This window comes from Camelus ferus, chromosome 8, assembly GCF_009834535.1.
Source record: "Camelus ferus isolate YT-003-E chromosome 8, BCGSAC_Cfer_1.0, whole genome shotgun sequence".
NCBI classification, from domain to species: Eukaryota; Metazoa; Chordata; class Mammalia; order Artiodactyla; family Camelidae; genus Camelus; species Camelus ferus.
This window is the reverse complement of record NC_045703.1, coordinates 42,009,869-42,022,528: the sequence shown is the minus strand read 5'-3', so window position 1 is coordinate 42,022,528 and position 12,660 is coordinate 42,009,869. Positions and strand designations below refer to the sequence as shown.

Below are 12,660 nucleotides of genomic sequence, written 5' to 3'. Positions count from 1 at the left end.
TAGTATCATCACTAAAATACCATGACTAAAGTTCCTTAAATATTAAATGCATTTCCTTTTTTTATAAAATAGTATATAAACCAACTGCATTAATTCAGAATGGCTCATTGACTTAGTAGCTACTGATTTAACTGCTCTATGAAGTAACTGGCACTGAACCCTAATTGTGGGTTTCACAGCTCAGGACCTGATGCTCCCCACAACAGACATCCTTCTACTCCTGAGGGAAATGCAAAGGATGCTCCCACTATTACTGTGGATATATAGCACCTGCTCCGTGTTACAGTCTGAAAATTCATAGAAAAGTAAATCAAATAAGCTTTTACTTACAATACTTACTTTAACTTTCTTAACTAAGTTTAAACTTCTTAACTCTTTCATTTTACGACAGTATCATTTTCCTTTATGACAATAAGCAGTGGCCATGAGCAACTGGTTTATCAGTTGAAATATACTGTGCTGGGACACAGTTGACTGCTTTTCCTTAATAATAGATGATTTACTACCCAGAACTTTCGAATTACACAACAATATTGATTAAATATGCCCTCCTCCAAGCATAAAATAATTGTCAAGAAATATACTTTCTGAACTCTGATTGGAAATAATCTTGAGCAATCTGTAGTTTTACTTACCTTAGTGTTGATACTGGGTTAAAAACAGATATAAAAACCTTTTTTAAAAATAACATTTTCAGGTTTCAGAAATAGATTTTCTAAAATGGCTAAACCACATTCAGATAATACTTTATTATTCTGGCTTTGAAATAATTATGACAATAAAACAACAAAGTGCCAGGAAGTTCTCAAGTTACAAGACTGTCTCCCCAAAGTTACTGAATAAATCACTTGCACAGGACATCTATGCTTTTCCAATACTTTTCCAATACAAAATAAAAGCCTATGTAATTGTAGGCTCTGACAAATCCTTTAAAAAAAACCTCTTTAATTCATAAATTCATTTCAGTTCAATAAGCATTCACTGAGCCCCAAAATGCTATATACAAAAGATCACTGTGACAATGTCTCTGTCCTGCGGGCACCTGCATACACAAAGGTGTTCTGCCCACCCCTAGCATCGCAGGAGACACTAAAGATGCTTTAATCCTAGAGTCAAACAAGTTAGTGCAACGTGGTATAATTTCCATTTTCAGACCTAAAATTTAATTTGGCATATTAAAGGCCTGTAACAAAGAAGCCCAGCTCTTCACATACTTAATTAGCAAATTAATAAACAAAACTGTCTTCTGTGAACACCTAAGCCCCTTTCCTTCTCTAGCTAGCCTGACCTCCACAAAGAATGCATCTGACTGCACTGTAATCAGCCTCCTGTATTACCTTCTCACCTACCCCTCCCTTCTTGTTCTCCCTAATCCAAGCCAGGATTAATTCTGCCATCTGCTTTTCTGCATTGTAGCTGCCAAGCTCTGCTGGGGCAAAGTGCACAGTGGTGTCAACCGGCTCTGCTGTTAATGAATGTTTTCTAGACTCAGCCACGCACCGAGTGATGATCAATAATCCCTTTGTTTGTTTCCTTCCTAGTTTCTGTGGCAGCTGGAGTTAAAAAACATCCCACACAAAACATACAAATCCCAAAGGTGAGAATGGAGAGATTTCACACACACATACATACACTTTAAAAAAATATTTTCACATGGCAGCTAGATAATCTGCACTTCCTGTTTTACCATACAACTTTAAATGAGAATGAAATTTAAAGCAAACTTTTAAACAATTGATGGAATTCTAAAGTGAATCCCAAGTTCATTTCACACTGATTCCACTAACATTCTATTCAGTTCACTGGTGCACATATTGTTCACTAGACCAAAAAGTCTTTATATATGTGTATCCACGGCAGGAATCACTGTACAACTCTGAAATAATTTCAGCACATTAGGAGCCAATTCTGAACTCTGCTCTCTCTCTCCCCACTCCAGCTACAGCATTAGCCCTGGATCATTAAACACAATCTCACATTGAGAGAAATCTTTCTGTAAAGCTGTACCTTCTCTACTATTAAAAGGAATGCCTAACATCCTAAGCTGAAGATGTGCAATAGTATTACTCCATTAGAAGCCAGCACTGGGCAAGAAATGCCCCTATCTGCCTGGCCAGCCACTTCCAAACTGAACTGTATTTTTACCTCTTCTTATCTACTTCCTTCTTGTCACAGAGAACCCAATTTTCATACTTTCTTTCCAAAACTAGCTCCTTTACTCCCTCTCCTCCTCGTCATCCAAGGTTTAAGGCAACTGGACACTCCCTCACGTGGTTCTCATAAATGCTGTGTGCACTTCTATGTTTGCAGTGCTTTTCAATCAGCACTTCTGCCAACCTGTCTGTTGCACCCAGCAGACTGCAGGACAAGGGCCGTGACCCCCCTCTTCTTCATATCCTTGCCACACAAGAGGCATGTACTAAGATGCTTTAGAAGCCTCAATCTGCATGGATAAAGATGCCCACAGAACAATGAACAGAGTTTCAGGTATGAATTGAAGGTTCCAATACTAAAAGCCTACACTTATTAGGCATTAGGCTATTTCCTATGAGTTTTGGTGTTATCAATGCTCTTAGTTCTTATAATAGCTCTGTAAGCTGAGAATACTATGAATCCCATTTTACAGATGAGAAAACTGAGGCTCGAGACTGAGTCACTCATGAAGGTCATGGAGCCATAAGTGGCAGAGCCAGAGAAAGCCAGGCAGTGTGGCTCCAGACCTTATCATGCTACACTGCCTCCTAAACGTCTCACTTGGACACTTCCGTCTCCACGCTGAGACTGCCTGAGTGCCCGTGTCCGACGGTTGCTTCCGTGGCCTGACACGTGTAAAGGCTGAGTAGATCAGACGCTAAGGGCTGTGGCAGAAGGCCAGGGGAACCTGCCGGCATAAACCCCCAGGGACTCTTGTGTCTGTTAGTTCCCTAGTTACCCTCCTTTCTTTTTTTCATGAATCCCAAGGGCTAGTTTCCCTTTGTACTCTTGGACCCACTGTATTGCCTACTCCTTTCGATCACTGAGAGTTTCTAAAGAGTTTTATTTTACTGCTGGCCTAACAGTATACAGAAACAGACACGCCGACAAAATGGCAGAAAGAATCAGATTAGCCCTACAAGTGAATCGATTTCCTGAGCTTGCTTAACTTTTTCTTCATGGAGAGCCTTGTTTAAAAAAAAACAAAAAAACAAAACCCTCAGCATTATAAGGCAAAACCAATCAGGACTAAAGGAATATCCATCTACGTTTCAGAGACAAAACAAATAGTATTACTCCCTTTTCACACCACTTAAGGCAGGCTGGCTACAGGGGCAGTGGCCTCTGCACCGTCCCGCAAATTTCTCTCCACGCAAGATTAAGAGAAGATGCGGGTCTGGAAGGCTGTCCATCCTAGAATTTGAATGAGGAAGAACATAACTCTGCTTACCAATTAAACCAAATAGAAAATACTACTCTCTTATTGGTAATTAGACAAATTCTTTCAGAGAAACTTCATTTATTCTTTCATAAATCCATTAAGAACAGGCATTGCTATTCAGAAAAATAAGTCAAACAAATATGATTTTTACATGCTGGCTTTTTTGCTTTTCTCCTTTCATCTCTGTGTGCTCCACTCTTCCTTAGCATTGACTTTATCATTTCCATTTCATCTCATTTTTCTATTTTTTCAAATTTAATGCACAAATCTTCTACCTTCAAATTCATCTCTATACAATCTCTCACTCCTGCCAATGCCTTCACACTTTTTAAACTGCATTTAATTCTCCCAACACCACCCTTTTTCTGGTAAACAAAGAAACATCTCTTACGATGGCAAGGCATCTTTGATCTTCATGTGGGAAATGTCATTGTAGAGGGCGATGGAAACGACCTCTTCCATGGGGCAAATGAGGCCGTACTCCTCACATCCATTCTCAATGACCAGAGGATCGGACTTGTGAGGGTCAAACATGATGTTGTTAGGAGTGACAATCATGACACCTCCAACCACACCCTGAAGAAAAAGACAGGACAGAGTCGCTACAGGCAAGATGCAACCACCCCCGCAGCTCAAATGAACTCATGTTGCCACTGCATGGACTTTGTGAACCATGGTACCCTCCGGGGCAAGCACATCCCCTCCAGGAGGTCTGGAAAAACAGGCTAAGGAAATGCAGCGTTGGGTGCCGTGTGCTGAGTGAGGCAGAGAAACAGACCTGCCTGGCTGTGATGGGGTCCTGGGTTTCACATCATGTCTCAGATTCCCCAGTTCCCTGTCTGTCAGGTGAGAAGGGCTGTCCCAGGTACTTTCCCCATCGAGAACTAGGTACTTTACAGTTCACTTAGCACGTTTTCACCACACGTCCAACAAGCACATGGTACCATGCAGCTCAGTCTGGGTGCCAAAGAACACTCCAAACATTTTGCTCTAAAACGCTTAGAAAGCCCACATTCAGAAAAATTCAACACAAATACGAATATGAAATTTTTGCATACAAAAGTGAATATATCTAAACTATGGAAACTGAGAGCAAAAACAGTAGCTTGGTGGCAACTTACAGTCTGAAACTTGGTCAGATTACATGATAGACCTTGTTGGCCACAGGGACGTTACATACCAAACAGCAGGATACAAGTGACCCTCTTTAGGTAAATGATTTATTTTGATACTCTTAATGAGTTTAGAGATCATCTTAGCAAAAAGTTTTGCATTTCAGGCATTACTTATTCTTGGTTGCATTAAGTTTTAGGTGCATATCAATAATGTATTTTCCTACCATTTGAATCTGGCATGAAGTCTCTACCACGAGCACAGGAATTTGCTTTCTATCAACATCACCCTTTCTTCAGAGGCTCACCCAAAATCAGATTTGTTCTTTATATAAAACACTGACAACCAAAAGAACTCAAAACATGATATAACTGCCATTTTTCATACCAGCATCTCCAGCAGCAAACAGGTTGAGAACTTACTATTGCCCAGGTTAGGTGCTAAGCTCTTTACATGAATTCTCTTTTACTTAGCACATCCTATTAATTAAATTTTATAGATGAGGAAAATAGAAGCTTACGAAATCCAAATACTTTGCTACTGGTCTCAGAGCTGGTAGTAATAGAGTTGGAATTTATTTATTTAAAAAAATTATTATTATTATTATTATTATTATTATTATTTTGGTGTGAGGGGTAGGTAGTTAAGATTTATTTTTGGAGGAGGTACTCGGTTCAAACCCAGGACCTCAGTTATGCTACGCGTGTGCTCTACCACTTGAGCTATACCCTCCCCCAGAGTTGGAATTTAAATTCAGCAAGTCTGACTCCAGCTTTTGCTGTTAAACATATTCTATATTGTCTCCCTAACAATTTATAGGCATTAAGAACTCAAACATAAATGATAAATTCAAGGTCACAAAGACTGACATTTCCAATCATCACTACTCCCTCAACAAGTAAAATGCCAGGCATCCAACAGGGCAAAACTAATGGACAGTTGTGAAATCTTAAGCTGAAACTTTGGGTAAGATATTTTATTTACAGTAGGCTGCTTTCAGTAATTTGGAACCTCGTTTAGTTTTCCATACATTCCAAGAAAAGGAAACAAACTGCATTGCCATATACCTTTCCATCGGTGAAGTATCGACAATTCATTTTTAAAAATTTTACCACGCCTGGCTCGTCTTCTTCAGAAGTGGATGATAAGACTCTTTCAATGGGTTTTAAGGCCTTTCTTGCTAAGTCAGCATCCTTTAGAAAGCAAAAATTTCCAAAATCAAATACAAGCACTTTTTCAAAAGATTATTTATATGAAATAAGCCGTCTAAGTTCCCTATAAGTAACCTGTTTCTATTTAACTCAAACATTAAAAAAAAAAGGCAAATGTCATTTGTCCTTCAAAAAATCACAAATACCTAAATCAAACAAAGACAAAAAACAAAACCATGCATATATGAACTCATAAAAATGTCTCATCAAATGTCTTTAGAAAATACCTTAAATGAAAGAATTTATATTTGACTCAGGGTTCAAATTCTTTAGAAAAAGGCATAATAGTAGTACAAATAAACTATTGGTCTCATTGAGAGTTTAACTTCATATTTTTACGTACACAAGGCATGCATTTCTGCCTTTGAGACCTTAAATGTGAACAAGTTTCTTCTCCATAGGATGCATTCTCTCAACTAATGACAAATTACCAAAGGGGTGGGAATTTCAGAAAAAATCTTGTGAAAAACAACATGTAGAATTCCTTAACTCAAAAACCACTGTTGATAAATATGAGCTTCAGTGCAGGAATGGCATACATACAGGCAGTTTATCATATTCTGCATCTGATGATGAAGGAGAGACAGTAGCACCAGGACTGGATGATGATAACCTTAAGGTACTGGAAGGAAAGTTGGCATCTGGCACAAAAAGAACCTGAGAATGGGAAAGCAAAGCTAGGTGAGTCCCAAGAATCAAGCCAACCACTAGCAGCGTTTAGAGCAGTCACTCTCCGCAAGGGTGTATGACTAAGACCTAGCTGGCTGTTGCAGAGCTCATGAGCAACGTGGGGGTCTTTCAGACTAATCCATGAGATGGTACTCAGCAATACGAATGTGTGCAAAACAAAGGGTATTGAACACACCTGTAGACACTGCAGGAGCTCACAGAAGGGGAGAGCAAGGTGGCAAATATTTTGCACAGGCCCCATGAAGCAGGTGGGTCCCAGTAAAGCCTTAAACAGTATATAGGATTTGGATAGAGAGGGAAGAGCCTTCCAGGGAGGGTACTAATAGTACAAGGGAATAGAGGAGAGTGTAGCATAGCATGCTTCTAAACATAAAATGTGGTCAGCAGCAGAGGAAACTAAACAAAACAAAAAGACAACCTATGGAATGGGAGAAAATATTTGTGAATGATGCAACTGACAAGGGCTTAATGTCCAGAATATAAAAACAGCTCATAAAACTTAATAACAAAAAAGCAAACAACCCAATCCAAATGTGGGCAGAAGACCTAAACAAGCAATTCTCCAGTGAAGACTAAAAATGGCCAACAGACACATGAAAAAATGCTCAATATCACTAATTATCAGAGAAATGCAAATCAAAACTACAATGAGGTAGTCAGACTGGCCATCATTAAAAAGTCCACAGATGATAAATGCTGTAGAGGGTTTAGAGAAGAGGGAATCCTCTTACACCGTTGCTGGGAATGTAGTTCGGAGCAGCCATTATGGAAAACAGTATGGAGATTCCTTAAAAAACTAAAAACAGACTTACCTTATGATCCAGCAATCCCACTTCAGGGCATATACCTGGAGGAAGTTCTAATTCAAAAAGATACATGCACCTCAATGTTCATAGCAGCACTATTTACAATAGCCAAGACATAGAAACAATCTAAATGTCCATTGACAGATGAGTAGTTAAAGATGTGATATATATACACACATATGTATACACAATGGAATACTACTCAGCCATAAAAAGGAATAAAATAGTGCCATCAGCAGCAACATGGATGGACCTGGAGATCGTCATTCTAAATGAAGTAAGCCAGAAAGAAAAAGAAAAATACCATATGATATCACTTATATGTGGAATCTTAAAAAAAAAACACAAAAATGAACTTATTTACAAAACAGAAACAGAGTCAGACACAGAAAACACACTTACCAGGGGGCAAAGAGGGTGGGAAGAAATAAATTGGGAGTTCGAGATTAGCAGATATTAACTACTATATATAAAATAAACAACAAATCTCTACTGTATAGCACAGGGAACTATATTCATTATAATAGCCTATAATGGAAAAGAATATGAAAAGGAATATATATACATAAAACTGAATCACTTAATCACTATGCTATACACCAGAAATCAACACATTGTAAACCTTTTTTTTTTTCAATGAAAAAAAATTTTTTTAAAGATAATTCCTATACTTGAACTCAAATTCACTGTACTATAGACAGAGGTGGCAGTTGAACACTGGGAAACTCAGCCAGAACATGAGCTACCTCACCATGGAGGTGAGCCTGGATTATGGGCAGGGGTGAATTTTTTTATTGACTTCAGAAAATAATTCAGGGTCTGCTCCAACACTCATCCAGTCAGGTCAGTTTTCTTTCCTACCTCACAGTGGCCATCAAATCAGTCTCTAAAAGAGTGAGTCTCAAATTTTCTGGAACCAGAGCAGATAAAACTGGTTTTGATTTATCAGATCTACTGAGACCCGAACCCTAACATACCCCTAACAGGCATATTTAAAAATCTTTGAAAGCAAAAGATTATCTATAGTTTTTGAAAGCCCCTCAATCAATTTCACTTTTCTCAATTCCTCATCTTTGCCAGAAAAATCATGAGTACAGTCAGATCGTGGACAACTAACAGCACGTGTTTTCAGTTAAATTTGAGAGTCGGACAGCACAGTAAAGGCTAGGAGGGACTTCTGAGATAACACAGCTGAACCCCGCATTTCAAAGATAAGGAAACTGAGGTCCAAAAAAGGAACTGACTTACCCAGGTCAGCTACTAAAAGGCCAAAGGAAGTGAAGCCCTGAGGCATCTGTTTCTGGTATTTTTAAAACATAGTCAGCATATTAGAAGTCCCTATACCTCCTATTAGCTGCTGGACCTTAATCCAGTAAGTTGTTTTGTTCATGGACTTGGTAAAAGAATAAGCAATGACCATAAATTGTTTTACTAAGTTCGTGACTATGGTCTTCAGCCTGAGTTACCAAGTTCATGCCTACGTTCTCTGCTATGCGTCAGTTACACATTATGCAGCAATACCCCAGATTATAAGAAACCCAATAAAAGAGATTGATATCTGTTAATTTTCCTGGAGATAAAAATGTATTAATTTTTGAAAAGTTTTAATGCATAATTCCCCTCAAGTACCTGCTACTGACAGTATACTAATTTCTCCTTTTGACACGAACATAAAATACCAAAAGCATGATAGTACAAACTGGCCAATTTATGGCCTATTGGCTCCATTTGCTGCCTTGAAAGAAATGCAAAGAACAGTATAACTACTGCCTGAATGAAGATATACTTAGAAGTAGCAATATCCACCCTGAAAGAATTAAATGTCACTATAATATAGAGATGCAGGAAGATGGTCTAGTAAATCAACAGTGGAACAAGAATATGCTCATGGCAACCAAGCAGTTCTATGGATGGGACTGGAAACTTGGCCTCAGCAAGGATCTGTCCATGGCTGGGTCATTTACATTCATTGGCCAAATGTAGTTTTCAAGTAGAAATACAAGAATATCTTATATAGAAGGCACTGAAAAAAATTTGCTGGATTAACCTAGAATGGCAAAATTATACAATTTGTCAATTTTGTTCAGTTTAACAAATAAAGTACTAAAAAAAACCATGGCCTTTTAAAATTGAAGTATAGTTGACTTACAATATTGTGTTAGTTTCAGTTATATAGTTAACTGATTCAACTATATGGTTTTTTTCAGATTATATTACATTATAGGTTATCACAAGATACTGAACACAGTTTCCCTGTGCTACACAGTAAATCCTTGTTGCTTATCTATTTTATGCATAGTACTTTGTATCTGTTAATCCCAAACTCCTAATTTGTTCCTTTCTCCTTCCCTCCTTCTCCCTTTGGTAATCTATGTTTGTTTTCTATGTCTGTGAGTCTTTTTCTGCCTTGTATATAGATTCACTTGTATTATTTGTTAGATTCCACATATAAGTGATACATATATTTGTCTTTCTCTGACTTACTAAGTATAATATTCTCTAGTTCCACCCATGTTGCTGCTAATGGCAATATCTCATTCTTTTTACGGCTGAGTAGAATTCCATTACATACATATATCCCATTTTATATATAAATACATATGTATATATGTATAATATATATACATATAATTACACACACACACACACACACACACATCTTAAGCCATCTGTCTGTTGATGGGCACTTGGGCTGTCTCCATGACTTGGCTATTGTAAATAGTGCTGCTATCAATATTGGGGTATATGTGTCTTTCTGAATTAGTTTACATTTTTTCTGGATGTATACCCAGGAGTGGGATTGCTGGATCATATGACAGCTTTATTTTTTGTTTTTTAAGGAAACTTAAAAAAAACTGTTTTCCATACTGGCTGCACCAATTTACATTCCTACCAACAGTAAAGGAGGGTTCCCCTTCCCCACACTCTCTCCAGCATTTATTATGTGTAGACTTTTTGATGACAGCTGTTCTGATCGGTGTGAGGTGATGCCACACTGTGGTTTTGATTAGCATTTCTCTAATAATTAGCGATGCTGAGCATCTTTTCATGTGTCTGTGGCCTTTTCTTGATGGTCCTGCTGAGTGTCTCCACCTTTGTCATGGTATCAAATCATGATAAAAATGACAAAAATTTTACCTAATTTAAGATAAAACGATGACCATAACGTACCCCAGGAGTGGACTAAACTGAAACTTGCAATTCTAAATTAAACATTCTAAGAATATGTATGAAATTATACAGGAGAAAAAGTTACATTTTAACTTTTCTTTATGGAAATATCTACAACTAACGATAGTTAAGTAAACTGCGTTAATCATTTGCAAAGCATTCGTCTCTCAACAGTTCCCAGGTACCAGGATGCTTTCAGAATCCTTGGATCTAAAAAAAAAAGACTGAACTAACACACATTATCACTTATGATAATCCCATGACACTAAGAGTGAGTCATTAAAAATGGCAAGAAAAAATAAATGTAAAATTTCTAAAGTAAAATTCAACAAGAAAATCATTACCTGGCCTGGAACAATAGTATGTGTGAAAAGCTTATTCAGTTCCACTAATTTATTGGGAGTGATGTTAAATTTCAGGGCTATGGAGTTTAGGGTGTCCTGGCTTCCAGCCTAGAATAATCAAGCAAAAAAGATTCATTATAAAGCAAAAACAAACAAAAACTTCGACAGTCAACATTAATCTATTTATGATATGAGTGAATAAAAAAGTAACACGTCCAAATGTATGATGAAAAAAAGTGAATGCATTCTGAATTCTTAACAAAAAAGTCTTAATTATTATTCATTTCTGGTCTTCCTTATCTTCAAGTTTCACTGTCCACTAACAGATTTCTAAACTTACTCTGGCACAACTTAGGTCACAAGGAATAATCTAAAGCTGTAAGAAGAGAAGAAATAAAACATACACCCAGTCCCAACCATAGGGGAAATGGGGCGCCTTTCTCCTTGCATTATTCTATTTGCCTATCTCTTCACTGCACTGTAGGCTCCTGGACTGTGGCCTGTTAATATCCATTTTCCCCACAGTGCCTGACACACAGAAGGCACTTAAATATCTGATGAATGAATACAGTGCAAGGCAGGGAAATCTAAAAGAACTTAAGACTGGCTACCAATAATTGTTCACTGACATCAAAATGATGATTTCCCATGGTCGGCCAAACTGGTGTTATTCTCTAAATCTACAGAACTTGTGATCTGGGTCTCAGGTGTGTGTGTTTCTTTGCTTCTCTAACAGAGGTGGAGCAGGAATAAAGAGAGCAGTGAGAAGACGTGACGCTTCCCAGTAAAAAACTCCATCCAAAAAGAAGTCTGCTCTCTCGGGTCAGGTCAGCAGCCAGGACAGACTCCCTATCCAGGGTCACTGGGTGGAACTTGTTAGTGGGAGGTCACTCTGGTGAATGACACTAAGAAGGTCCCAAATATGTCCCTGCGTCAACATGGGTGGCTGTCCCTGTGAGCAGAACTGGATCCACCAGGGGAATCCTGAATTACAGCTGGGAATTTGAGGTGGCTGCAGGAGGTTATGGACCGATGAAAAGATACAGATGTAGATTTCAACCCATCACCCACTGCCCTTAAGTATCAAAAACCCACCAACTAGACGAACTGTCTCAGGCTGATCAAGTTCATACAGACTGTGCTAAAATTACCACAAAGCATTTCTGGAACAAGATATAAATACATATATCCTTTTTTTAAAAATCATTGAAAACTTACATGCTCCTACCTCTACCGAGCAAAATCTTCTCTAGTAAAAATGAAAAAAAATTTTAAATATATGTATTTTTTCAAATATTATATATTTATATAATAATTCAAATCTAGGCGTTTTCTCGGTTTAGAGTCAGTGTAAGATATAGACTGACAATACAGAGTAGAGCCAGACTGTTGCATCTGAATTCCAAATCTGCCGCTTGTCAGCTGTGCATCCTTGGGTCATCTGCTTAACTTCTCTGTATCTCAGTTTATTCATCCATCAAATAGAGGCAACATAATTGTAATTTCTACTTCAGAGCAGTTACTTCACAGCAAGTGATCAATAAATTTGCTTCATATTTTTAATGCAAAAATTAGAAGACATTATGTAAAGGGGGTTCAAAGAAGGAGAAAAACTAACAATCTCGAATTATTACACCAAGATTAAGACATACATACAGAACCAAGCTCCAGACCCTGGGAGGGATACTGGTATTATTGAATGTTTGAAATTAAACAGAATGCTTGAACACCCATAGCTCTGGAGCAAAAGAAGTAATCTAGTCAGTGGTTCTGGCCATGGTCCTCAAAACAGGAAATTACGGATCACCTTTTATTTCCAATGATGAGTACACAAAAAACTTGCCAACTAAAGCTAATCTCCATAACATAAATCAAACAGGTGGACAGATCTGCATTACTCATTTGATCAT

General features: G+C 37.9%; 1 protein-coding gene across 8 annotated transcripts in view; it reads right to left on the bottom strand.

The window, feature by feature from the left end:
* Positions 1 to 12,660, bottom strand: part of NCOA7 (nuclear receptor coactivator 7) — a 130,639-nt gene that overhangs the window by 39,705 nt on the left and 78,274 nt on the right. For all 8 annotated transcript variants that reach the window (XR_004321976.1, XM_032484827.1, XM_032484829.1 and 5 more), the window contains 4 exons: positions 10,751 to 10,858; positions 6,283 to 6,396; positions 5,596 to 5,721; positions 3,807 to 3,991 (listed from right to left, as the gene is read on the bottom strand). Coding sequence is in view for 7 of the 8 variants with exons in the window: in XM_032484827.1 (XP_032340718.1) it covers positions 3,807 to 3,991; positions 5,596 to 5,721; positions 6,283 to 6,396; positions 10,751 to 10,858 (533 nt within the window). In the remaining variant the exon portion in view is untranslated. The remainder of the gene's footprint in view (positions 1 to 3,806; positions 3,992 to 5,595; positions 5,722 to 6,282; positions 6,397 to 10,750; positions 10,859 to 12,660) is intronic.